Genomic DNA, 27,442 nt, shown 5'->3' with positions numbered 1-27,442 from the left:
TGAAATGGAACTTATTTATATTTTCTTTTTAAAAGTAGATTAACTTTAGCCTGTGTTAAATGGAAACAGCTGAATATGTTATACTAATATGACAAGAATGTAAATCAATAAGCGAGAGCAGTGTCATGATATCAAATAAAAATTAATACACACAGAAACACTAGTGTTTCTGTGTGTGCATATAAATAGATAGATAGATATATAGATAGACAGATACTTGGAGTATGATAATCATTGCAAAATGAAAGCATATTACAATGAATAAGAATGCACATATTTTCTTCATTCAGACCAATGTGTATAATAAATTGATTGCAGATACTGGAAGTAATGAAGACTAGTTAAAGAACAATTCCTGGTACTCTAGTTACATAATAAATGTAGGCTAAAATAGCAGAGAAATCCCTGAATTCTTGATAAATAGGTGAGTTCAACTACCCCTAAAGCTCTAAGACAGTGGTAGATTAAGAATACCTTGGGCACTAGGTGGTTTTCAACTTGTGTTGGGGGGCATACATAAATGAACATATTCATTTGGATTAGTCTTCTTGATTTAATACCATTCAAACTGCTGTCATTACAAACCACTGATGTCCATACCCATCAGTTATAGCAACTTGACTGTGTACACCTCAAATATACAAATGAGATAAAATGGTAATCATAAATTTAGTATTACAACCTGTTTTATAGAAAAGCACACTAGTCCTGCAAAGCCAGACTAATATCTATTGAATTTATTCATGACAGCAGGATAATCCATTCTTATCCAAAGCAGTCCCCATACTTAGCAAACATAGTCTCATTGCTTACTATGTACACCTATGATGTCTGATTGTGGTAAACAAATTAATTAAGGATACAATAATGTATTTTGGGTTTGTTTGATGTAAACAAATAGTAGCCTAGGTATTCTAACTTATTTTATATAAATGCACACCAGTCCTGCAAAGCCAGACCATTTAAACTGATAAAACAATGCTTAGGTAAGTTTCTTTCATCCACAAATACCCCTTTACCCATCCACCAGTTATAGCCACTTTGCCATGTATATCTCATCTGATCCTGGTAAAAACTGCCTTTCAACCTCTTAAAGCAAGAATCAAGACAAAGCCAAAAATAATGAGGGAAAAGACCTAGAGTAAGGGACACATTTGAACTGCGGTGGTGGTGCTGCAGTAGCATTGTCGCCTCACAGTAAGACGTTGTCCTGTTCGATTCTCAGCTAAAGCATCTTCTGTGTGGAGACATGTGTGAATGGGTGTACCTTTGTTGAAGGTTGTGCATCAGGGCTGGCAACTCGGTACGTAAAAATCTACTGCCAATCATTAGTGGACCGGAGTTTCACTGTGGCGACCCCTAACCGGGAAAAGCCGAAAGATACAACAACTGTTATATACTTAATATTACTAGAATAACAATTTTGCTTTGTAATGTGTTTTCTGAAGAACATGAAGTCTAAAACTCAAACGTTTGTCACTATTTCATGACTGCAACCCTCAATTATTTGCAAGGAAACCACAGTGTTATATGAACAAATCAAAATGAGCCAAAGTCAGGGACTTTCTTCAAAATCATGGATGATTTCAACTTGGTTTTGCATAACCAACACCTAAAGCTTATTTCATTCAAAAGCACACTAGTCCTGCAAAGCCACAATGTAAGCTGAACAAACAAAAGGGAACCAGCTTTCATCCACAGCCAGCCCTGTCCCCATTTATTAACTGTAGTCCTCCTCAGTTTGACAGAAAACCAAAAAATTTATGTCGCACAGATGCCACAGACAAACAATATGAGACAGTCGGAGACATTCTGTAAAACATGAAGAGTTTCGACTTTTTCACATAAACAGCACCCATCACATAAATGCACAATAGTCCTATAAAGCTAGACTGTAGGCTGGACAAAAGACTGTAAATTATACACTAAAAACAAGAGGCAAAAACAGGGACATTCTATGAAATCGGATGGTTTCATTTTTTTCTGCACAAAGATTGGCTAGAAGGTAAATATTCAAACTTGTTTCATGCAAATGCACATTAACCCTTAAAGTCAGATATCAAACTGAGCAAATGAAGAGTGCAAGTTACTTTTATGCATGACACAGTTACCCCCCACCCCACCCCATCTGGTTGCTTGCTAGCATATTAAAAAAAAAACAGAACATATTCCAACATATTTCACACAAATACATACTAGCCCTTCATGACAGACTTTAATCTTTGCAAACAAAGGAGGCTAGTTGACTTAGCACAGCTACTACCTCCCCCACTTCAGAAAATCTAGTTGCAAACCAGCATTTAAAAAATACTTACCTTCAAGTCAGCACTCCACTAATGGCCAGAGGTAACCAGATTTACATTTTTTGTGCATGGGCAGGTTTTCTGTTTGCAGCTGTTCCAATGAAGAGAAAGATGCAGCACTTTAGATAGGGTTGCTGTAGCTAAGGGCATATAATTATTTGTTCTTTCAAGTCAAAAGGCAAGCTTAATGCAAGTGCATGAGACAATTTGTATACAGTCTGATTCATATATCACTTTATTACCTTTCTCCATATTGAACTGTTTATATATGCAATCACACAGCTACACAGTTATGATTAATGTAACAACATGATTACAATGTCTCCAGGATCGTTGAGCTGACAGTAAACTCTAATTACCATGCTCTGCAACCTGTCTCTTTCAGCTACTAAGCCATGGTTCAAACTGGGGTAAAGTGGGTTACGTCATCCCTATGCAAAATAGAGTGGGGGCAATTCCTTAGGTTTTGATTAAAAAACAGATATACCACTGTTTTAGCAATGGGAAAATGAAATATAAGTTGCACATGGCTTCTTGTTAACAAACATAGGCTCTAGCTATGGAAGACTTTCACAAAAGAAAAATATTCTGCACAAAACAAACTGTAAGAATGTTAACATAATTTTATGTGGTGATCTGAACAGTTAAGTTTCTGGTGCTACAGTGGCTTAAGGGTGGCACAGTAGTCATTCTCACCTCACAGCAAGATGTTGTCCAGTTTGATTCTTGGCTGGGGTGCCTGCTGTGCTGAGTCTGCATGTCCTTCCTGTGTCTAACATGGGTTTCTACTGGGTGCTCGGCTTCCTCTTACATTCCAAACATATGGTGTAAGTGAATTGGGCACTCTAAGTTGGCTACAAGTGTGAGTGTGAGTTAAATGGGTGGTATGGAGGAACAGGCACAGAAGGGCTGGCCACCTAGTGGTATAAACCTTGGCTCTAGGTGATTGTCACTGTTGTAGTGGCACCCTGACCCCTTGTGCAAAAATAGGAAAAATTAGTTGTGGATGGATTCTGGCATAGTACACCTACCCAGGACTGTAGAATCAGTAAAGTTTCTAAACAAATGGACATTACAGATTATGTTAAGGAAAAAAAAAAAAAAAAATATATATATATATATATATATATATATATATATATATTCTGATTGTTAGGTCAGTGACTGCTTTTGTCAATAAGCGGAAATGTAGTGTTTTTTGGTCGAACATCTGGTTTATTTAGCCAACATTTTTTCTGGTGTGTGTTTCACTGCGACAAGTAAGTGGGATGTATAGCAGGTGCATGAGAGTTTTTAGGCTTAGGGTTAGGGCTAGGTTACAGGATAGATTTAATGTGTGTGTGTGTGTGTGTGTGTGTGTGTGTGTGTGTGTGTGTGTGTGTGTGTGTGTGTGTGTGTGTGTGTGTGTGTGTACACTGTCAACCTATCTATCTAGTAAGCTAGCTATATCTGCTTTTGGTTAGTGGAGTGACTGTGAATTTTGGTTGATTATTTCATTCATAAAATGTTAACATTTCACTTGAACGCAGTATCAAATGTTTGCAGGTAAGGTATGTGTGGGTTTAGGACAATAATGCTATAACATTTAGATATTAGTATTAGGAGGTGTGAGTGTTTGTGCGACTATAGCAGAGTTAGGGTAGGGTTAAAAATGGGCATAGTTTTAGCATAGTGTGTATGTTTGAATGTGCATGTGTGTGTGTCCACGCTTTCGAGATTACTGTCACTGTTACAGAATAGGTATTTTTAAATGCAAAGTTCGGGGTTAGGGTTAGCAGGTATTACTAGAGTGGAACAGGGAGGCTAATTTAGTTTCCTGTTATTCATAGTCATAACAGAGCTCACTTATACATAATGCATGATATTTATTTATTTAGTTATCTGTTTCATGGTGTCCATGACTTTGTTTAATAAATAACAGTATATATTACATTAAATCACTTTTGTTCATTAAATAATTTTCTGAACTAAGAAGAAGTGGCAGCAATGTCTTTCTCTTCATTATATCCATTTTCAGACTTCAGTAATCAGGTTGTCATTATGGTATCCTTCTTTATTATTATCTCCTGGTGACATCTCTAGTTCTGTGATTTATAGTTTCCTCTCTTCCTTCAAAATGCACAACCCAGTCTTCCTTCAAGCTTCTCATCAATAAAAAGGATAGGTGAGATTCGTACCTTCTGTATCAGTGGGAGTACTCTGCCTGTGATTTCATGTATTCTAGTGTTTTTCTCCCTTTCACTAAGACAGCATTTTCTAGATTCTTTTGTCCTGCTCCATGATTCTGTTGAATAAACTTTCATTTTTATTTTAATGTATTTTATTTTGTGACATGCGTTAATTAATATTTCCTCAGTTGCCTAAAGCACAAATATATGGTCTTTAATTTTTTTCTTGAACTGACTTCTTTTTTGCTTTTTGATAGGTACTGTTACAGCTTGCACTGGTCTATTAAATATTAGCTGTGTTGCTTAGTCTGGTCATAATACTTTCCATTGCTCATACTTAAACTCCAAGTCACTCTACAACCAATACCTGCAAATGCTGTCTTTAGTTTATTTATAGTCGTATAGTCCTTTTGCTGAAAGATACAATTCTGAAAATAAACACTGCATTTCTCTATTAATGCACTTCACATCAGATCCCAAAAAGAGCTGCTGTCAGTGTAAGTCTGCCCCCATACCAAAGGACTTGGTCCCAGTGTAAGTGACTTAGCTCAGTGTAAGGCCACTCTGTAAACAAGCTTACTATGTGGTCCAGATTTCGAAACACCTGCTCTCAGCCTGCTCTCAATGTAAGTGGTCACTAACACTGAGAACAAGTCTTTTGGAATTGAGCCCTTTGGCTGTTCTTTACTCACTATCGTCATACAGGGATCCTTAAGCTTTATGTTTAATTTAGACTGACATTTTAATATGTGAAATTAAAGATTTTATAGTGATCTGAGTAAGGAACATGTATGTTTTCGGCATTCAGTAATAACTGAGTTTCAAATTGTTAAACATTTTTCTCCAATGATGTGTCATGAGACACTTACTTGACTTTTAATAATGACAGCTTATTTGTATGCATTTATAGAGGTCATTACAATACATTTTTAGTGATTGTATTCAGATTTGATTTTACGCCTTCCTATATTGTTTGATAACAGAATGTCACATATAATGTGTAAGCCAGTGTTGAACTATGCCTATACAGTACCTGATAAAGTCTGTGCCTGTTTTTATTCCTCAGGAAAACAGGAGAAGAAGGTCGTATTTGAAGAAACAGCAGCACCAGCAAAAATGGTACGTGCTTTATACCTGCTAATTTGGGAACATTACTTTTAACAAAATCATTTACAGGTGAAATTACTCACCTCCTCCTACTACTACTACTAGTTTGAAACAAGTAATTTACACATGCGAGTGAATGAGGGAAACATAAATCCTGAGACCTTTGATGCCAAGCAGATTTATGCATCTGAATATACAAGTAATGTAATGTAATGCAGTGGGTTCTGAGTTAATAATACTTTTATGTAGGCCTCTTCTTATCTGTTAAAACTGAGTGTCGACTTTCATGATATTATATGTCTCACATCTAGTTTGTAGCAAAGTATGAACAGTGAAGTAATAAATGTAACCAGTAATCCACAGAAGACAGACAGTAAGATTAATCAGAATGTAGGAGGAGCTAAGCTACAATGATTTTCAAGTATAGGGCATCCTTGGTTGTTGGCTGTTGGCCTTTTTTGGTTTTTGCTGAAAAAGTATGCTTTGCACCACTGCCTTGCATAGATTTACCGAATGGGCTGTAAGATTTTAAATGTATACCACATGACAAAAGTGCTAAAGTTAATGTGCTACTAATTATTTTTTGGTGATGTCAGAAAATGCTTCACAAAGCTGTCCTTTTCACGTATTAATATTGAGTGGTCTAGTATTAGTTTATAATTTTCAGGTTTTATAATAATATTGATTGCAGTTTAGATGCAGACCATTTTGCAACTTTAGTTTTACATTTTTGTTTAGCAGTTACGATAACAGGAAAGTAGGTAAACACATTAGTGTTCAAAAAAGTCATTGAGGAATACTCATCAAAAAGATTATTCAAAGAATTTACAGCAAAGTAACAAATATTCACGATGTACAAAAAGAACTATGAATTTCCAGAATATACCAAACATCCAATAAGCATAGCAATTACTGCTAAAACTAATGAATTAATTTCTCAGAACTGCTGCAGTGCCTGAATAACTTCTACATATTATACCTCTTTTTATATTGCAAGGCAGGGCTAAGCTCCTTGTGAGCCCATGTATGCTGGGAAGGGTGCTGTGGTGAGGGAACAGTTTGCTTCCTACTGTTTATGAGGGAAACAGTAAGGGATTGCTGTCTCATTGCTGCTAAAAAGAGTTGCTTTACAATTCAACTGCCCATACCTCAGTGGGTAAACGTTTGAGCATCCAAGACATGGATATGGTATTATGGTGTCATAGTAACTGGTAACCTGGCAGTGGTAATTGGTAGTGAGCTCTACTTTTGCCCTGTAGGACAGGGAAGGTGCCAGGATGCTATGATCAGTGTAAGGCTTAAGTGAGGAATTGTAACAGGGTACCTCTCATGACTAGGCTAGTTTTTGGGCATTTACCATTTTAAGGTTGAGTTGAGCAGTTGGGAATACACTTTTCATACTGCTTAGGAGTGTGTGTGTGTGTGTGTGTGTGTGTGTGTGTGTGTGTGTGTGTGTGTGTGTGTGTGTGTGTGTGTGTGTGTGTTCACGTGCATGCATGTGTGTGTTTGTAGGGAGGTAGTGGCAGTAATAGAACCTATCTGATTCAGCAAGAAGGAAACAAAAGGTATACTACAGTGAATGCTATGATAACAACAGGGATGGTGAGCTTGTAAGATGAATGTTTGATGTCAGAATACATTTAAGGGGTTATAGTGAGGTTCACATCATACCTAGGATGACAGTGGGGCTAGTCCATGAAATGCATTTACTAACAGGGTGAGTATAAGGTAATCAAGAAAATCCTGTTGTTACTAGACTGGGAGGAAGATTAAGTGAGCTCCATTAATGGGCAGAAGCCATAACTGAGGATCCTGCCTTCCAGCAGAGTAGTACAAGTTCATAACACTCACGTTACCAGGAAGCTAGATGAAGACATGGTGAAACTCTGGTCACTGCCAGGGTGGAAGGCTACCTTACTTTTAGCTGAGTGTTTACATGTTGGTTGCTGTGATGTTTAAGAACTGCACACTTCAAGTGCTGCAGAGGAGTAGCTAGGGTGGGGCAAAGCAGATGGCTGCCCCAAGCTCAAACTGTTAGGGGGTGCAGTTGGCAGATGCTGACTATGCAGTGGTGCAATGCTAGTATTCAGAAATGAATGTCAATACTGCATTTGTGGTCATGGCCGAAGTGCTTCATGTTTGGTTGTGTTGTAATTTACCTGTAGCAGGCTGCTTTTTACAGCTATAAATTGTTGGAGCAAGTGGATTACTACATTTTCAGAGAAGAAAATGTCCTTGTCTTTAGGGCAACATAGAGTTGATGAGGTTTACCAGATATGGCAGTTGCATAATGCTCCATATGACTTAGGAACACTTCTGAAGTACTGCTTATCTTTCTGGGAAGTTTGCATACAATGAATGTAGGAGTACCACTGGCCACAATATTTTTTTATTTTTAATGTGAAACCATAAATAATTGGAAAGGGGTCTTTTGCTTTAGCATAGTGATACTTAGATTAGGTCAGAAGTTATGCTTCAAGAGCTCAAATAAAAATAAAAACGGAATGGTTGTGAGTGACATTTATTTATAATCCATGCTTTTCAGTATAAAAATTGCAGCAATGAGGGAACATATGATACTGTTCTAGAATGATGTCTTACGCACCACTTTGAGATCTAGGAATGTAATTTTTCATCAGCCAAAGATACACATCCTGCTAGAGTCATACCAGTCAGTTCAGTGCCTCACTACTTTGTTAAATAGTCATGTGATCTTGTCATGTGAGTTCATACTGTTGCTGAGAGTAGACAAGTAACCATTATCTTCCAGCCCATAAGAAGCCCTGTATAACCTAGTACCTGACTGGGGATTGTGCAATGGCTTAAATTAAAAATAAATTAATTCTGTAGAAAATGGTTTGAAATCTTAAATAAGGGACAAAGTAAAATGAAAAGACAGTTATTAGCAGCCTAGACAAGCTTGCTAGGACAGAGTCAGAGTGTGCAGTCAACATCAGCTTGTCCATCTCGAAAGAGCTGATAAACATCCTGTTTTACAAGTGACAACTGTGGGTTATACTGAAGATATATTCTCTACACATGGAGGCAAGACATGAAGGCATGACACTGTTAAATAGAATTTTTTCTTTAGCTCAGCATAGGGGATGTGCTCCCATGTAAGGACTGAAAACAGCAGTCATTATGTCATTTCTGATAGCCAACAGGAGGGTTTAGAAGAGGAGAAGATACACTTTCCTGGCTCCCTGCAAGGAGAACGTCCACAATTCCTAAATGACTGCACTCAAAGCCTGTTTCTTCTGATTGCTGGAAGTAGGTGGAAGGATTGCATAAGTAGAGCATGGCACTTTCATGGCTATTGGAAGATTGACAGTCAAAAAGAGTCTAAGACCTAACACAAGATCTAAAGGATATTCAAAATATTTTGAAGAATAGGCAGCACTTGAAGGTATGAAACACACAAACCTCTCTGTCATTTATTGAGGGTGTGCAGTATACAAAAGAATACTAGTAAAAAACTCATATGCCAGTTATCCACTAGGGGTGGGAATCCATTCCAGCAGTCTTCCACTTTACAGACTTAGTCTTGACCACTGCAGTGTATATAAGCAGCTACAGAGCGCTTTGGTCACTGGAGCTATTCCACATCTAATTACTTCTTCCACTCTTCTGAGAATGACTGAATTTACCAGCCTGCCTACCTCTTCCCAACAGCGGTTTTATTCCTCAACAACTTTCACTCATTCATTTCCCTATCTGTCCCTGATGAATGCCCAACAACTTCCTTTTCTTTATCTGTTAAACATCATCACCCATGACTTTCACCCCCAAATAATCTGTCATCAATCCAAACACCCAGCCTCCCATAGTAGGTATTCTCTCAGCAGCTGCTATTAAGTGTGCTTCAAGCTCCAATACCACTTTCCTTCAACAGTATCTGTCCTTTCCATCTTTGGCATTTTGCTTCCTTACTTCTGAACCCCACCATCTTCCTTACATTTAAATCTTGTATTTGCCTTCTTGTTCTCACCTCTTCTATTTCTCTGATGTCTTCCATATTCATTCAGATGATTAAGTATTACCACCTTAGCCTATGTGTAACTATATTTTCCCTTAATGATCCCATAGGTAGCTTTAATTGTACAGGCAGTGATTAAATAAAAATAAGCATCATGCACTGTACTAGAAAGTTACACTTTGACATTATTAGCCACAATCAGAAGATAACAAAAAATAAATCACAACTGCATGGCATACTTTCACAGCATGTGTTCAACTGTTCAACACTAAAAACTGAAAGTATGAAAACTTTGAAAATCAGGCACCACTGAAACTAGCTAAAGAGCTAATAAAGAGTTTTTTTGCAGGGATCACACTAACCTGCATCACACATGCGCGCACACACACACACACACACACACACACACACACACACACACACACACACACACACACACACACACACACACACACACACACACACACACACACACACACACACACACACACACACACACACACACACACACACACACACACACACACACACACACACACACACAATCTTATCTAATTTTAGATCCCTGTATCTTGGAAAAAGGGACATTTTCTGAGTGCATGATTGGTAGTAGTTGTATGTACTTGCATGGTGATAAGGTAGTAATAACCAGGGCTTGATGCGTATGTGGTGGGAAGCATGCAATGAGCAGTCTGAGTTAGCAATGTTTGTGAGCGTGTGTGTGTGTGTGTGTGTGTGTGTGTGTGTGTGTGTGTGTGTGTGTGTGTGTGTGTGTTCTTGTGTGTCTGTTGTAGAAAGATACTGAATGACTGGGGATTGATGTGTGTGATTGGAAACTTTCAATATATCTAGGTTTTGTTTCATGTTAAGAAGTTATGGGGAAGCGGTGTGTAGTAGGTACTGTATGGAAACTAAAATTTGACTGTGAGAAGGTTCTGTGAGACAGATGTTTGTGAGACTGTGGGTTGGGATAACTACAGTCTCAATGCTGGTAATATAAATCTTAGGGGGTGCTGAGGCTTCTTCCCTCAGTGGGTATAAGAAGGACCTTCCCTTGTATGTGGGAAGTAAGTCTTTTTTGTCTGGGTATGAGTGGTGAATAGAGTGTGTGTGCATCTGCTTGTGTGGTGAGTGGCGAAATTGATGTTTGAAATATTCAATTAGTTTTCCTATTTGCTGATGTTTTTTTTTTAACAAGTGGCTATTGACTAGCTTATTATTCATATTTAGGAACAAACACAGTTGTCCATGATTCTTTCCAAGGAGTGTTGGTGAAACAGTCATTTAGATACTTAGAAAACCTTTTCTTTTCTTTTCCACATGGAACATTCTATAGCAGGCACATAAGGCAATACAGAAGAACAGAAATGGCGGCATTACAGCTCATTATATGGTTTACCCATCTACATTATTGCAGCAAGCTCGCACAAGATAAAAGCAAGAGACAAAGCATATCTTAAGCTAATTTCCATAGAGGTTGCAGGTATTTCTGTTTGTATTGCTGCTCCAAAAACATGTTTAAAACCAAGAAATGAGCTTCTATTGCAGATGTTAGATTCAACTCATGGAAGTATATATTTCTGTTATTCTTTGAAGTTGCATAAAAAATAGTGGGGGTAATTCAATAAACCCTACATGGTTCGATTCTCCATGTAGAAATAGTGTAGTGGCCTGAACACAGAATATGGCTGCTGAGCAATCCCGAAAACAAGGCTGGGGGTGTGCATGAGCTTGCTGACACCATGCAAACATGGAGGTGTCCGCGGAATGCAAATCACCTCATATACTGGTGGAAAAGCATAAAGGCACTCGTGTAGGTGCTGTGTAAGCATAAATAATGTACTCGGTTAGGAACTGTGTACCAGAGGATAAAATTTAAACAGGGGCTGTAACAGCCCAGATAAAAAGCTGTATATTGCTCAATAGGCATGCAAATGGCCAAAACTATGACCATTGATGTAAAAAATAATACAATATATGAAAAATTAAATTTTTTTTCTAATGCATATTCCATGTTTAAGTGGCTCTCAGTGATAGGCAAACATGCTATTTTGTAAAAAAAAAAATGAAAAGAATAAAATATGAAATTTAAAGCTATGCAAAGGTATTGCATTATAGCAGCCAGCATGCAGAGTCATACAATGGCAGGTTATAGTGGTAGCTAAGGAGATGTGCCCTGGTGTAGTGCAGTATCCAGGGTATACACAATTAGATGTATGTAAATGAGCCAGGTTTATTGAATAGCAAAAAGGGCCACCATGTCCATAGGTACTAACCATGGTAGGGCTAGAACCTTGTTAGTGTAGGCAGAACAGATAGCTGACATGAAAAGGGGGTGTGTCACACCATATGTCAGAGGATTGGAGCCTGTTTGCACTCAGCTAAGCACAGCCAAGCAAGGGGGTGTGCCTGAGGCTGCTTAGCTCTGCTTAGCCCTGTGGAATGTGCTTTAGCAGGTTAAAGAAAAGCAAAGCATTCCCATGTGCAGGGGAGGATCCAGTCTGCTGAGCAATATTTACACTAGAGCCGTAGGTTTGCACGCAGTGCTATTGGGCTTAGCAGTGGAAGAAATGAAAAAAAAAAAAGGAAATAGCCTGGGAAAGCCAATCAAGTATAAAAGACTGATAAGCCCTGTTCCAATGACACTGACCCATTCAAACCCCTCAGTGATATACCTGGCAGATGGAAAGTATCATAGTCAGCCAATCACACAGGCTGCATCTGCAGCACACCAGTATAAAACACGCATACACCCTTCAGTCTGATTTTTCCCACATAATACGCACCATTGGAGTACACACTTGAGAAGTTTAACTGACAAAATGATAGGGGTTGCTGTTGCTGTACTACATCTATATGTGCTATAGGCTGAGGTCAGTGATGATGATAATGTTGACAATAAGCCCAGACTGAGGAGGAGAAGAGTGTTTAGGCCCAGGGTACCCTTTCAGGGGCTATATAAGCTGGAGATAGTAGACCACTACAGGGTGGACAGGAACATATTACAGGAACTCACTGAGCTCTGCTGCCCTCACCTCAGACCTAGAGTCAACAGAAAGGAACCCATCCCAGTAGAAACATATGTATGTGTAGCCTTAAGAATACTAGCTGCAGGTACTTTCCAAAGACATCATGGGGGTCAAACAAGCATCCGCATCCTGGGTACTCTACCAGTTCCTGGATGTCATGCTAACACATGCCAGTGAGCACATTTATTTCACCAGCACTACTGAGGAGAGGACCAGCAATATGTGTCTCTTCCACATTACCCAGAGGTACTGGGTGGCATAGATTGCACTCATGTGCACACCCAAGCACCAACCAGTGAGGAGGTTAGAGTCTACATCAACTGCAAGGGGTATCACTCCATCAACTGCCAGGTCATGTGCAATGCTGAGGGCATTATCATCTATGTGTCTGCTTGCAGCCCTGGCAGTTATCATGACTCCTACATCTGGCATGCATCACAACTGTGCCAGGCATTTGCTTGGGGGGACATCCCGTACAGCCATCTAGTGCCGGATGCTGGTTACACACTGGAACCGTGGATGATGGCACCCATCAGAAATGTACACAAACCCACTGAAGAGCACCATAATGAGGCACACGCACAAACTAGGAACATTGAGTGTGTATTTGGGCTGCTCAAGTCACAGTTACTCTGCCTTGACATATCTGTTGGAGCCCTGCAGTACTTCCAGCCACATGTGCACACATGTTCATAGTATGTGCCATGCTACACAATATGATTCTGTGGAAACAGCTGCAGCAGGAACATCACTGTGAAGGGCAGCACAGCCCCCCATCATTTCTAAGGTCCTCACAGGCACAGGGGGATTCAGAGGAGGAACCCCTTGAGCCTGTCACTGTAGGCAGACATAGTCATGTTCAGTACGCCCTGACCTTGGCAAAGAGGCAACGCATAGCACATACACTGACAACCTAATGGCCCAGGGACTGATAGCTCACTCTGACTCCCATCACACAGTAAAAGGGATGCCAGCCACATCACACTACCTGTACCTTACCATGTATAGGCTCTGTACTGCGTGCATCTGACAGGGTCAACCCTGAAGTACTGTCCTCTCAACTGCTGCAGGCAAAAGGTAAGTCACTCTTCTTAACAAATGAATGAGGCAGTAGTCTGTGGTAGCATATCTTTGGTATTGCTGCATGTATGCAAGGGAATAGAGTGGGCTACTGGGATAGCAGCAGACAACTGGCAGCTATTTGGGACAGCAGGAACTCTCTGCCAAATAGTGGCTTCTCCACAATATGAAGTAGGCACCAGCAAAACCAACTGCAGTATGTGAGGTACTTAGAAACAGTGGGGTCATAGGACAGATGCATGGATGTCATTGTTGGAATCCCATACATATCTCTCAACCTCTTAGAACACAAAATCTGTGCAAAGCCATAAAGAAATGTGTGACAAAGGCCCATAAACAGGAACAATTTTAAATAGGGCTTTTAAAAAGCTAGACAGTTGATAGAATAACAGGTTGTACACTAGCATGAATTCTCTGAGGGGTAAGAAGTCTGAAACTCAAATGTCTGTCACTGCTTTCTACCTTCAGTCTTTAATGATTTGCCAGTAAGTTTCCAGACGACCACAATTTTATCAAATGGATCAAAATATGAGGCAAACATCTGGACATTCTGCGAAAACCTGTACAGTTGACAGGTATGTTCCTCTACCCCTAATACACCCATGTTCCCATAGAACTACAGTAATTGTTATGTTAGTAAGGTAATAGCAGCAGACCACACATTCCCAGGGCTGTCCCCAATCAACTTACTAACATGCTCCCTTTCCACAATATGCGGGGGTCAATGTGCTATGTATGTATGTGGTTAATAGTGTCAGGAAGTAGGCAGCACTGACTGGTGGCTGTGTTGGTTTAGTGGACTAAGTACATACCTGTGGTTATCAGGGTCCATGGTTTGAGACTGGCCATGCTATCTGTTTTGCATGTCAACTACACCTATGGTAGGTGTTCCTCAGACTGTCCAAAAGGAAATAATTGTTACTGCAGGAAAGCTGGACAATGGAGGGACAGGGGGCCACAGTTATGGGCAGCACACAGCTTTATTTATTTATTTATTTGACATTTGTTAACCAGATTAGATCAGCTAAGTTAGAAACCCATTTTCAGTGGTGACCCAAGAAGAAAAGTTCCAGTTAGAGCACAACATAAAATCTAGTTACATTCAGTGTATATTTTACAGAGAAAAACAATTTACAGTTGGTTACATTTATTTAACATTTTGCAGAAAAAAGATTCCATTTAGTCTAAGTTTCCCATTTAGTCTACAGTTGTGTAGTAATGGTAAGACAAGGTACAGGTACATCTAGAAATCTGCTAGCCATATGTAAAGATAAAGCCAAAAGAGAAATCAGCTAGTCATATCTAAATATAAAGCCAAATGAGGGGTAAGATATATACATGATAGGAAGAGTAGAGAAAGGATTACTAGTATGGTAGTATACCAGCATGAGGCCTTGTACATGTAAAAATGTTTAGAGATGAATAATACCCTGTGATTAGAAAGTTTATTTACTTTATACTTGAGAGATTTGGTGGGTTGTTCATAGCAGACAAGGTAGAATGGGGGGGGGGGAGTTAAGAACTATGAAAGTGGGGGTTAGGAGAGGTTATGGCAGGGACAAGTTTTGGAGTTCAGTAGATGCTGTTTAAGTTCCTTTTTAAAGTGAGATGGGTGTATAATGGCACATAGGTCTAAGAGTAGTTTGTTCCAGGACTGGTCAACTGAGCATTTGTACATTAATAGTAATTTGCCCACATTTTTCTTTGGAGGATGGACTGCTTGTAGTTGCTGGTTAGAGGTGCGCAGGGACCGAGATGGGAAGTAGGTGGATACGAGCATAGAAAGAGCTGGACAGGAAGATGGTTTATATAGTATAGAGTGTACAATTTGGAATTGTGATGTTAACAGTAGCTGTGGGAATTCAAGCCATTGCAGGGAGTTTAGGGCAAGGCAGTAATGTGAGGTGTAGTGAGAGTTGGTAATGAATCTAGCAATTTTATGATAAGTTTGTTGGAGTTTAGTCAAGGTAGTGTGCTGGATAAAGGTTAGTACTGGAGCAGCATAGAGAAGTGAGGGTAGAATGAATGCCTGAGCTAGGGTGAGTCTGGCATTTGGAGTTAGAAACTTTTTATTATGATACAACAAACCTAGTTTCTGTTTTTTTTTATACATTGGAAAAGGTGTAGGTTAAATTTGAGATTATCATCTATTATGACACCTAAGAGTTTAGTTTGTGATTCTGGCCGAATGATTGTGTTGTTGTGTTGTTGGAGGAAACGATAGTAAAGGTGGATTTATGGTGGGAAAGAGAGTGGGGGAGAAAAAGCAAGAGCTTAGTCTTTTTGGGGTTGAGGATGAGTTGATTATCTGATGACCATTTTAAACTGGTAAGAAAGATTAGTTGAGTGAGGCAATGTAGTTCTGAGATGTTGTTAGAGATGGAGATGAATGTTGAGTCATCTGCATATTGGATGAGGGAAGAGTTTGTGCAAGATGTGTAGAGCTCATTTGTGAAAACATTAAATAGTAGGGGACCCAAGATGGAGCCCTGAGGGACTCCAGTAGGGACTGAAATATAGGGAGAGTAGGAGGATAGCCATCTGACAGATTGTTGTCTACAAGAGAGGTAGCAGATAGATTAAGGTTTGCAAGTTTGGTTAGGAGGATGGAGTGAGATACTGTGTCAAAGGCTTTGGAAAGGTCAAGGAAGAAACAGGATATGAGTAGATTGTTGTCACGAGCCTCTGCTATGGTGTGTGTGAAAGCTAGAAGGCCAGTGGGTGTGCTATGGTTGGGGCGGAAACCATGTTGTGTGGGAGTGAGAAGGTTTTGCTGGAGGAGGTATGTCAGGAGTTGTGAGTGAATACATTTTTCTAGTATCTTAGAGATGGGTGATAGGATGGCAATAGGATGATAGTTAGATGGGTCAGTAGAATTACCACCTTTGTGGAGGGGGATAGTGTAGAAAGATTTCCATATTGATGGAACTGTAGCTTTCTGGATGGATCTATTGATGAGAATTGATACAGGATAGGCTATAGAATCAGCAGCGAGTTTGAGGAAAGATGGGGGAAGATTATCAGAAGAGGGTGAGCAGGGTTTAAGTTTCAAAAGAAGTGATTTAATGTAGGAGGTGGAGACAGGTTGAAAGGAGAATAGATTTTTATTTAGATGGTCAGGTGGGGCTGGTAGAGTAGTTGTGTTTGGGTTGGTGTGAGTGAAGTTCTGGACTGTTTCGATAAAGTGCTTGTTAAGGAGAGTAGCAGTTTCATATGATTTGTTTGGGTAAGGAGAGGGATTTGAAGGGCAACCAGGAGAGAGGATATTGTTGAGGGCTGCCTAGAAATTACGGGGGTTGGATCTGTTGTCTAGTTGTGCAGAGCTATAGTAGAACATTTTGTCCTTATTAGTTAGTTTCTTGACTAGATTCCTCAATTCTCTATTTTTGAACTAGGGAAGGTTCCTTTGTTTTATGCCAGGCTTTCCAGGTGCTGTCTCTTTTATGCATTTGGGATCTAGTATCTTTAGAGAGCCAGGGAGCATAATTTGATTTGATTCTAATTTTTCTGGAGGGAGCAAGGGAGTTAAGGGTGTATAGGAAAATGTTGTTGAATTTGTTGACTGCGTCATCGAGTGTGAGAAGTCTAAGGATGTACCAGTCAAAGCTAGATAGTATGGAGTTGAATAGGGAGGTATTAAAGTTAGAGAGTTTATGACAGTCTCTGTAGTGGTGTGCCTTGTGTGAGTGGGTAGACTGCCTAAGGATGTATGTGGGGAGATGGTCACTTAGAGAGTCAGGTAAGGTTGTGGGATTTTGGTAGAGGAAGGGGGAGTTAGTTAGAATCCAGTCAATGGTTGAGCTGGAGGATAAACTTCTAGAGAAGCGGGTGGGGGATGTTATTAATTGATGGAAGCCATGGAGGTTGATACTGAGTTGGGGTGAGTCACCGGTAAGTTTGGACCAGTCAATATTGACATCCCCTAGATCTAAGGTTTCGTACTGTATATTATTGGTAAACCAGGATAGGATGTTTGCTAGGATGGGTATATTGTTTCCTGGTGGGATGGAGATGGCAGCAATAGCAAATTTCTTGTGTGGGTTAAGATGGCAGTTTGGGATGATAGGTTCAGCTGGGTGGAAGTCAGGGATAGGGATGGTGGCAGGTGAGAGATTTAGGCCATCTTATAGAAGATGGCTACTCCACCTCCCTTCTTTGGGCTTCTATCAAGGCATTATATATGTTATAGTTGGGTTGGAGTATTTCTTTATTAGTGATATGAGGTTTGAGCCATATTTTGGATAGATAAAGAAGGTGTGGGGTAGTTTGGGCTATCCAGGACTGAAGTTTAGTAATTTTGTTGGTTAGGCTTTGTATATTAATGGAGTAGATAGATGTTTCAGTAAGGGTGTGTTTGTGCTATGGAAATGGGTTAGGTTGCAAAAGTGCGATGCTGAGGAGGTAGAGGGAGAATTCAGTGAAGTGAGATTGAGGGGAGAGGGAGAGGGGCCTGGATTTGGGTGGATGTCACCAGAGCATAGTAGATTAATGATGTGACATGTAAGTGAAGGTAACAGGAGATTGTAGAATTTAGTTTTTTATTTGGGGGAGTATGAAATATAGTTAGTTTGTGGAGACAGGAGGGAGAAAAGTTAAAGAGAGATGGTGAGATAATGATGCAACTGTCAGAATGTATATTTATATAGGAACAGGAGGTTGGGGAACAGGTGTGAGGGTGGGTGCGGTAGGAGTGATAAGAGGTAATAGCCGAGAGGAATAGGAGAGTAGTAGTGGTAAAGAGAAGGAATTGCATTATTATTTTGATTTGTTATAGGCGTGTGTAGGTAAGTAATAGACTAAAGTGTAGCTAAGAAGGTCAGGTATGCAGCTGGTGTTGTTAGCTAGGGTTGGAGGGTGTGGTTTATGTAGAATTTAGCTGGAGAGGGAAAGGGTTGAATTAACAGGCAGGAAATGGAAAGTGAGTGGCTGGGCTGAGAGGAAGGGGAGGGATAGTCAAGTATAAATGTAATTGATGTGGGGGGTGGGGATGGGGGTAGGGTAGGGGAGCGAAGAGAGCCCAAGCATAGCGAGGGTGAATGGATCGGGGCAGCACCCACAGAGATGATCCCAAGAAACAGTCAGAAAAGCAGGTAAGTATGGCAGACTAGAGAGCAGGAGAAGGAAGGGAGAAGACTATATCAGCGAGAAAGGACTAGACTGAGTGGTTCTGTAAAGATTAGAAGGCAGTAGATTAGGAGCACAGAAAGAGCAGGAGAGGGGCAGGGAAAGATAGAGGAGTGCAGTTTGCAGTAGCAAAGGCTATAGAAATAGGATAAGCAGTGAGAGGTAGTCGGAGAGGTTGCAGCGAGCAGGTAAGTTAGATGGTAGACAGCAGAGTGGGGGGGGCAGGTTAGCATGAAGAGAAACAGGAAAAGACCTGGGGATGTGCAAGATTTCGGCCATCACAGGAGCAGCAGTACAGGTAGCATATAGTACAGCAATTAACAGTTTAGGTTGGACATACTTAGAATACACTCTTGATGTATAGGAAGACAGCACATGGGAATCTTTACCTCAGGAGGTTCTAGGCAGGGTCGATATGTGGGCTTGGAAGCTGAAGCAGATTAGCTACCTACAAAAAAATAAAAGAGAGAAAGGAGGGGTTAAGGGCGAAAAGGATGCTCAAATAACTGGGACTACTGAAACCACAAGCAAAGGTATTATTGTGAAAGGAGGGGGTAACACAGTGTAGCATGAGAGAGTGGCTGTAGGGGAGGGTTGCAATAGACAAAAGTATGAGAAGATAGGGACAAGGAGTAATTGGAGGGTCTAGTGTGTGTTCAGGGTGGGGGGAAGCAAGTGCTTGTATGAAAATTCTGGAGGGAGAAATGCAGTCTGAGGATGACAGGGGATATAAAGGTGATAGCAATAAGGTAATGTGGAAGTTAACTGGAAAGAGTAATGTGAGAAGCAATATGTATATGGGTTTGGACAGATGAGGATAAAGGTGAGCAGCAGCAGACACTAGAATACAATACAGTGAAAATGATATGCATTAACATTCAGCAATACTACTCCTAGCACAGTATCTAAGGTGACTAGTACCCAGAAAGTGAACTACAAATGTGCTGGTTAAAATGTGCCAGAACAATCAGTAGACATTAATATACATACGTACATAACATTCAGCAATTGTACTCCTGTCAGTGTATTAAGAAGCCTACTACATAAACACTCAATAGAACTGCACTGGTAAAAACACATTGAGTATGGAAAACATCACTGTAGCAAATTTGGCTTCAACAACATAGTACAGGAGATAAACAAGAAGCTCAAAAAAGCCTAAAGCCCTGTTCAACAGTCATCAGGGTGACTCACAAGAATATCCAGATGAAACAGTGTTTTGCACAGGAATAGTTCAAAGTTAGTTATACAGGTAGAAAGTAATCATTCCCCTTATCAGTGATTACTGTTCCAGTACGGACCAAGTAACACACTTTAGACAAATGAGAAGCAATGACTATTTAACTGGGTTGGCAAGGTAGGTTAGGAAGAGTGAACTACAGTCCTTTGAGAACATAGGAGTTGCACAACTGCAGACAGCTAGTGAAGATTGAAGGGTGTATGTGTACCCCCAACTGAATTCAAAGTCGTACAGTAAATGAAAAGACCGAGTGACATTCAGCTATTAGCATAAGGCCTGAAAACAGAAAGCTGTTTCCTGCAGAGATACACTTTCCAGGCTATGACATGACTAAGGGGCCAGCAATACAGTTTAGGGTTATATAAGTAACAGCCCTTTAAGAGTACCTGTAAAAGCTCTGTAGAAAGAATGCTAGAGCAGCATACATACTAGCAAGAAAGACATAGTATCGTAACTGTATGATGTTAAGTTAGCAGCAAAAACATGTAAGTTGAAAATGCTACTGAAAACGCTAGTGAGACACAGTACAATAACAGATGTGCAACGTTTAGTTAGCAGCAAAATATGTGAGGCAAATGGTCATTGCCTGCTGATAATATAAAGCAGTCAAAACACAAGATTACAGCTTCTGTATCACTCACCTGTATAGCTAAAATAGCACACTGGGACCGCAGGCAGTAAGGAGGGGAGAGAGAGAGAGAGACAGAGTAAAGATGGCATGGGAGAAATGCGCATAAGGAATTAAAAGGCACACAGGATCATGGGAGAGGCATGAATATCCCACAAGAAGGAGGGGCAGCCACGAAGAAAGAGCAAGGGGTGGAAATAGGAAAAGCTAGGCAGACAATAGAATAGGAATAAGAAGCAGGCAGTGCAGTACAATAAATACAGAACAGGAATAAGTAGTAGATAGCCAGTAGGTCGATAGAAGGACAGAAACAGGATAGGCACCCATGGAGAAGATCCTAAGAAACAGTCAGAAAAGCAGGTAAGTATGGCAAACTAGAGAGCAGGAGAAGGAAGGGAGAAGACTATATCAGCGAGAAAGGACTAGACTGATTGGCTCTGTAAAGATTAGAAGGCAGTAGATTAGGAGTACAGAAAGACCAGGAGATGGGCAGGGAAAGATAGAGAAGTGCAGTTTGCAGTAGCAAAGGCTATAGAAATAGGATAAGCAGCTCTGAGTAACCTAGATGGTGCCTAGTAAAACTGCAGGTTGTGTCAAGTCAGTCTAGTGCCAGAATATAAAGGCTGTCCTGTAACTGTGGCAGTACTGACAACTAGTCAGTGGGCACTATCTATACCCTATGAATGGCAATGTTTCTCAGAATGTTCACACGTATGTCTCATATACCTGTTGTGTTTGTCATACCATTGCATTTGTCTGGCAGTCTATTGGCAAACATATAAAAGTTGATGTGAAAACATCAATAACAGACAGTTGAGATGCAGACTTCATACCCATAAGAAAATTTAAGCTAATACAAAACCATTCTACCAGCTGTCTACATTTGGAAGAGCAATATTAATCCTGTCACCATGTCTGGGCATCTGTCTGGCTGTTATATATGGCCCTGTCCAGATGTCTGGCTGTAACAGTGTAAGAAGTATGGCCAACATGTAGCCTTATAATAACAGTGCAACACAAACTGTCTCAGGACCAAAGCACATGTATGGGGCACAATGCTAGGCAATCTGCTAGACAGGCACAGTCAGAGGTGTGAAGTCCGTAATCCTGTGTGTGATGTTACGACTTCTACCCCAGTCACACCATAACTATAACTATGTAAGAGCAGCAAGTGTGGACAAGGCCTGCAACTGGAGCTGAGCAGGACAAACGGACACATGTAAGGGGAAGGAGGAACCACTGGCGAGACAAATGTAGAATGTGAAGACTAGAACAATTTGTGCAGTACCATGGCTTCCCTGCAGTGGATGGAGTCACTAGACAAATGTCTGTCAGTGGTTCCTCACATTAATCTATACTGATCTGCCACTGACATACCAGAGCATCATAGTGCTGTATAAAATGTTCTTCAAATATTATGCAAAACTCTGCTCAGTCCAATGCACTCTGTACCCACCCTAGATATGACTCAGTTATATCAGTGAGGTGCTGGATTGTTTACACAGGTTCATCAGCCAATCAGCTGTAGCACACAAAATCCTAGACTAGAGTACAGGTAGGTCTGGCCCGAATTAGAGTTTTATTTGTGATGGTCATGCTGGACATGCTCCCACACTTAGCTACTTTCAGCCCATGTCTGAATCCACATCTGACTATAGAACTGGGATTTACATATATCCCTTGTGCATACAGACAGCTATGTACACCTTAACTGTCTATCCCCACCCCCATCAGACATGTTTACCCCCATCTACCCATATGTGGTGCATATAAAATATATCTGGATTTGTTTTGTGTGAGATACATGCATACACATGGGTAACATAAACTTCTACATTTTTACTTTGACTTTTTGTACTTGTATAATTTTTTTACTGTGGAGTTTTTCTCCCTGGGTCTCTGGTGAAAAGGGGCACTAGCTCAGATGAACTAACCTGGTCAACAAATGTCAAATAAATAAAATAATGAACAACGTAAAAAAGAACCAATACAGGATCAAACTTAAACACTGAAAAAAGTCGAACCACTGTGTATAGTAAAAAAAGGCACAAGCACTGAAACTTCGAAGATTTAATCCACACAATTTGCACAGACTGAGCGCTTTCACCAGCAACCTGGTTTCATCAGAGACTCTGATGAAACCAGGTTGCTGGTGAAAGCGCTCAGTCTGTGCAAATTGTGTGGATTAAATCTTCGAAGTTTCGGTGCTTGTGCCTTTTTTTACTATACACAGTGTTTTAAATAAATAAAATAAACAATAAATCATTTATAGAGAGGCAGAGAGAGAGAGAGAGAGAGAGAGAGAGTGAGAGTGAGAGAGCGAGAGAGAGACAGAGAGATAACCCTGAAAGGCATAGAGTGGCATCCTGCTGCAGCCACATGTACACCAATTTTAACCAGTGGCACCTGCAAATACTATGGTGAGCCCCATTGTGTAATAGTAGATAGGTAGGGGTTGTAAACTCACATCAGTTGCAGTGTGTGTGTGTGTGTGTGTGTTTGTGTGTGTGTGTGTGTGTGTGTGTGTGTGTGTGTGTGTGTGTGTGTGTGTGTGTGTGTGTGTGTGTGTGTGTGTGTGAGTGTGTGTGAGTGTGTGTGTGTCAGCAGCTACCAATGTCCTCCATCCCAACAGCAGTGCCAGAGACTCTTCACATGTGTAAGTCCTGTGGTGCATGCAAAAATTACACAGTACTATAGTGTAGACAGGTACATAGATAGTGGTTCGAATCCCAATGACAGCAACTCAGTGTATGTGTATGAGTATGGCCTCTTGAGGCTTTGTGTATTTCCTGCTTATGTATGTACAATGCCAATACATTTTTGAGGCCTGTTCCACCCTGTTAACCCCCAATTGGCCTACTTTATAAAGCCTGCTGATGACATCTGCAGCTCTCAACCAATCAGGGACAAATCTCAACAGAATCAGGGACAAATCCAGAAAAAATCAGGGACACTTTTAAAATATTAGTACTATTAACTTAAGACATTGACACAGTAAGGGTATGTGAATTAATATGCATTTTCGGAAGTAAAATAAATCTATAACTCTTACTACTGGCATTATTTAAGTGTAATTCACCACTGTTCCTTCCAAAGTCACCAGTTTTAGGAGGGACTATGAGGGACAGAGTTAAAATTCCAGTCAAAATCAGGGACATCCCTGAATGTCAGGGACAGTTGAGAGGTATAATGTCATCCACCTTACATTCTCCAAGCATATAAGCTCTGTGGCACACATGATAAGTAGGGGTTCTAATCTCAGTGCTGCCACGTGTGTGTGTGTGTGTGTGTGTGTGTGTGTGTGTGTGTGTGTGTGTGTGTGTGTGTGCGTGTGTGTGTGTATACACCATTTTGAGGTCTGTCCATCCTGTTAGCTCCACCCATTACATTACTTTACAGGGCCTGTTAGTGTCATCCACCTTAGATTCCCCATCAAACACTCTCTAGGACTATAAGCTCTGTGGCACACATGATAAGTATGTAGCACTATAGTGCATATAACTAGATAGATAGGGATTCTAATCTTAAGACTGCCAACTATATGTGTGTAAAGCATATCCCGTGTGTGTGTGTGTGTGTGTGTGTGTGTGTGTGTGTGTGTGTGTGTGTGTGTGTGTGTGTGTGTGTGTGTGTGTGTGCGTGTTATACCATTTTGAGACCTATTCCACCCTGTTGACTGCCCCATTGCATTACTTTACACAGCCTGTTGATGTCATCCACCTTAGATGCACTGTTGGGCACTCTCTGGGCATATAAGTTCTGTGGCACATGTGAGAAGTATGTAGCAATACAGGACATGCAACTAGATAGTTAAGGGTTCTAATCTAAATACTGGCAACTGTGTGAGTTTCTGTGTATGGATATGTCCTGTAGCAGTGTGGATATCATGTGTGTGTGCAATTGTTATGCCATTTTGTGTGCCTGTCCCACCCTGTTAACTCCCCTATCACCAACCTATTTGGGTTCTACAGATGTCATCCACCTTAGATGAGTAGGTAGACATTTTCAAACACAGTAGCACTGTGGAACATGCAGTATGTTTGGTGGCCTATAGTGTACAGAAGTACATGGGTAGGTGCTCTAATTTCAAAACTAGCAACTCTGTGTGCATGTGTGTTTGAATGCATATCCCCCTGAAGCAGTGTGTGTGTGTGAGTGACAGGGTTATACAATTTTAAGGGCTTGTTAAGCCCCAGTGGCAATCATTACAGCACCTGCAGATGTCATCCACCTGAATAGTAGTGGCAGATACTGAAAATGTGTGTAAGCCCTGTGGCACATGTGATATATATATATATATATATATATATATATATATATATATATATATATATATATATATATATATATATGTGTGTGTGTATAGCACTATCATATGTAAAAGTAGCCAGGTATGGGTCCTACTCTCAACAAGGGTAGTTCATGAGTGGGTGTTTGTGTGTGTATGTATGCATATCTGTTTGCAGCAGTGTGACTGTGTTAGGGCATCACCATACCTCTCAACACCTTAGAGAAAGACATCTGGATAATGCCTTACAGAAAAGTGGGATAAGGGCCAGATATTAGGCTCAATTTGTAAATATTGCTATGACAAACATAGAAAGTAGATAGCATAACAGGTTGTGCATTTGCATGCATTTTCTGAAGGGTATGAAGTCTGACATGAAAATATCTGTCATTATAGTTTGACATCAGTCTTCAATGAATTGCCAGTAATGTGCCAGAAAACCACAGTGTTATGACAAATGGAACAAAAATATGTGGCAAACATCAGAACATTTTGCAGAAATCTGTAGAGGTGAGAGGTATGGCCACCACCTGTCCCACCATGCAGGTTGCAGTCCATGTTTGGCCAGGTGTGACCTGTGACAATGACTCAAACAATACAGAGGTCCCCAGAGTGTAGTACAACTGACATTGCCTAAAGTTGTCTACTAGTTGCATAACATAGTTACTGCAATTCAGAAGCACCTTAATAGTATGAGAAATAGCATAAGCTATGGAAATGTGACACAGTGAAGCCATCACAGTGGCAAACAAAGAGAAGTCCTGTGTGTTGCACCTGCCATGGGTATGGTTTGTCCTGCCAACTCTCATGATACTACAAAAAGTGTCCCACATTGCACATTTGATAAGGTAACACAAAGTTCCTCCGCTTAAACAGGATCCAAATGAAGGCAGTCCCACAAAAACAGAATATTCTGATGAAGTTTCCAGAGTGGAAATGAAAGCGCTTAATCAACCTGTTTTGTTTTAAGATTTAATAAATTATTTACTATTATCCGGTCATTGACTGATCAGTTTTTGGTGCTTTTGGTGCTTACTGCCATTATGAACTGTTTTTGTGGGACTACCTACATTGGAATCCTGTTTAAGTGGAGGAACTTTGTGTTACTAGTTTTTCTTTTCTCTGTTATCCATTTGTGTGGTGTTATTGGTTTTACATTTGATAAGGTGGAAACCCTGCTCTGTGTTGCCTATGTGTGTGCAATATGTAGACATGTAGGCCCTGTGAGTAGCCACTACCCCCAATGACCCACATGTATCTCGGCATGAATGCTAAATGCCACCACCCACATATGTAAGTATTGCCTAAGGATGTGGCGACTGTGTGTAGTATGCTGTGCGTCATTAACCCACAGACTGATGTTAACACACCGCAATGGGGTCATTCAGTGTGTATTGAATAGTGCCAAGGTCCTGGCCCCAACCTGAATGCAGAAAACAATACCATCATGCCATAACTGATACTGTTGCATTCAGCCATCAAGTAGTGGCAGTGGTCAGAAAAGTCTTGTATGTGGTTCACCACATAGGTATAGGGAATTCATCCAGATGAAAGGTGGACATTACCTCTGTATAGTCCTCAGTCAGTGCAACAATAAATTATCACCATGGCCAGTCTGGTATGTACCTATGCAGACATCTGCAGCAACTGGAAAGCCTATGTTAACATTCACAAAGTTTTTCCATGGACTTCCACACCTGTTCCATGTAGACAGCCTTGAATCAGTAGTAAACTTGGTGTTGGACCGGTTGTCCAAAGGTGGGCTCTGCCATGCCTAGATGGCATTGTTGTGCTCAGCCCTTCAACAGCTGTCCCATATATGTCAGTCTAACCTTGTGTGCATTACCAGCATGACAGGTGTGAATCACATATGTGACAGCAAAAAAAAAAAAATACTGCCAGAGTGACAGGTTTGTCTCCCACAGGCAGCACTGTCTCAGGGATGCAGTTCCCATACATGTCAAACAGAGTACCATGCAGACCCTCAACAAGTGCATCTGTGATGAGTGGATGGGAAAACAAAACTCTATCCCAGGGGTCCAACCTATGTCCATCAATGCCAGGGGCAGCAGATGCAGATAGATGATACTGTTGGGGATAACGTAATGCCTAGGATTTAAAGGGACCCTGGGCCAGTAATCTAGTAACTGTCTATGGACCTGTGAACCTGCAATCTAATGGGTCTCCCAGGTGACATGTATCAAGAGTAGCATGCTGTGTCAAGGGCTATGTCTGCAAAATTACGCTGCCTGCCCCCATTGTCCCTCACACACTATGCCATGCATATGCACCAAGGTAAATATGCACATATACAGCCATATCTTGGAGAGAAAAATGTTGCTGCATTGTCACTATGCCATCATGAGATTCTGTAATGGCAGCAGATTCCCATTACATAGACACACAGACACCTGGAACAGAAACAGAATAAGGTCTGTCAGACAACAGTCAGTCAGCAGTAATAACAGCAATAAAGCATCATGACACATAGGTGCGTAC

At 40.6% G+C, this 27,442-nt stretch overlaps 1 protein-coding gene across 1 annotated transcript in view; it reads left to right on the top strand.

Moving 5' to 3' along the window:
* LOC122808376 (V-set and immunoglobulin domain-containing protein 10-like) overlaps positions 1 to 27,442 on the top strand; it is a 406,591-nt gene that overhangs the window by 353,010 nt on the left and 26,139 nt on the right. Inside the window, exon 8 of the mRNA XM_044079342.1 lies at positions 5,538 to 5,590. Coding sequence (XP_043935277.1) covers positions 5,538 to 5,590 — 53 coding nt within the window. The remainder of the gene's footprint in view (positions 1 to 5,537; positions 5,591 to 27,442) is intronic.

The sequence above is a fragment of the Protopterus annectens genome, chromosome 8.part0 (genome assembly GCF_019279795.1).
Source record: "Protopterus annectens isolate FY-2018-M chromosome 8.part0, PAN1.0, whole genome shotgun sequence".
In the NCBI taxonomy this organism is placed as follows: domain Eukaryota; kingdom Metazoa; phylum Chordata; order Ceratodontiformes; family Protopteridae; genus Protopterus; species Protopterus annectens.
Note: the sequence above shows the minus strand (reverse complement) of the source record. Positions and strands in the feature narration are given on the sequence as shown.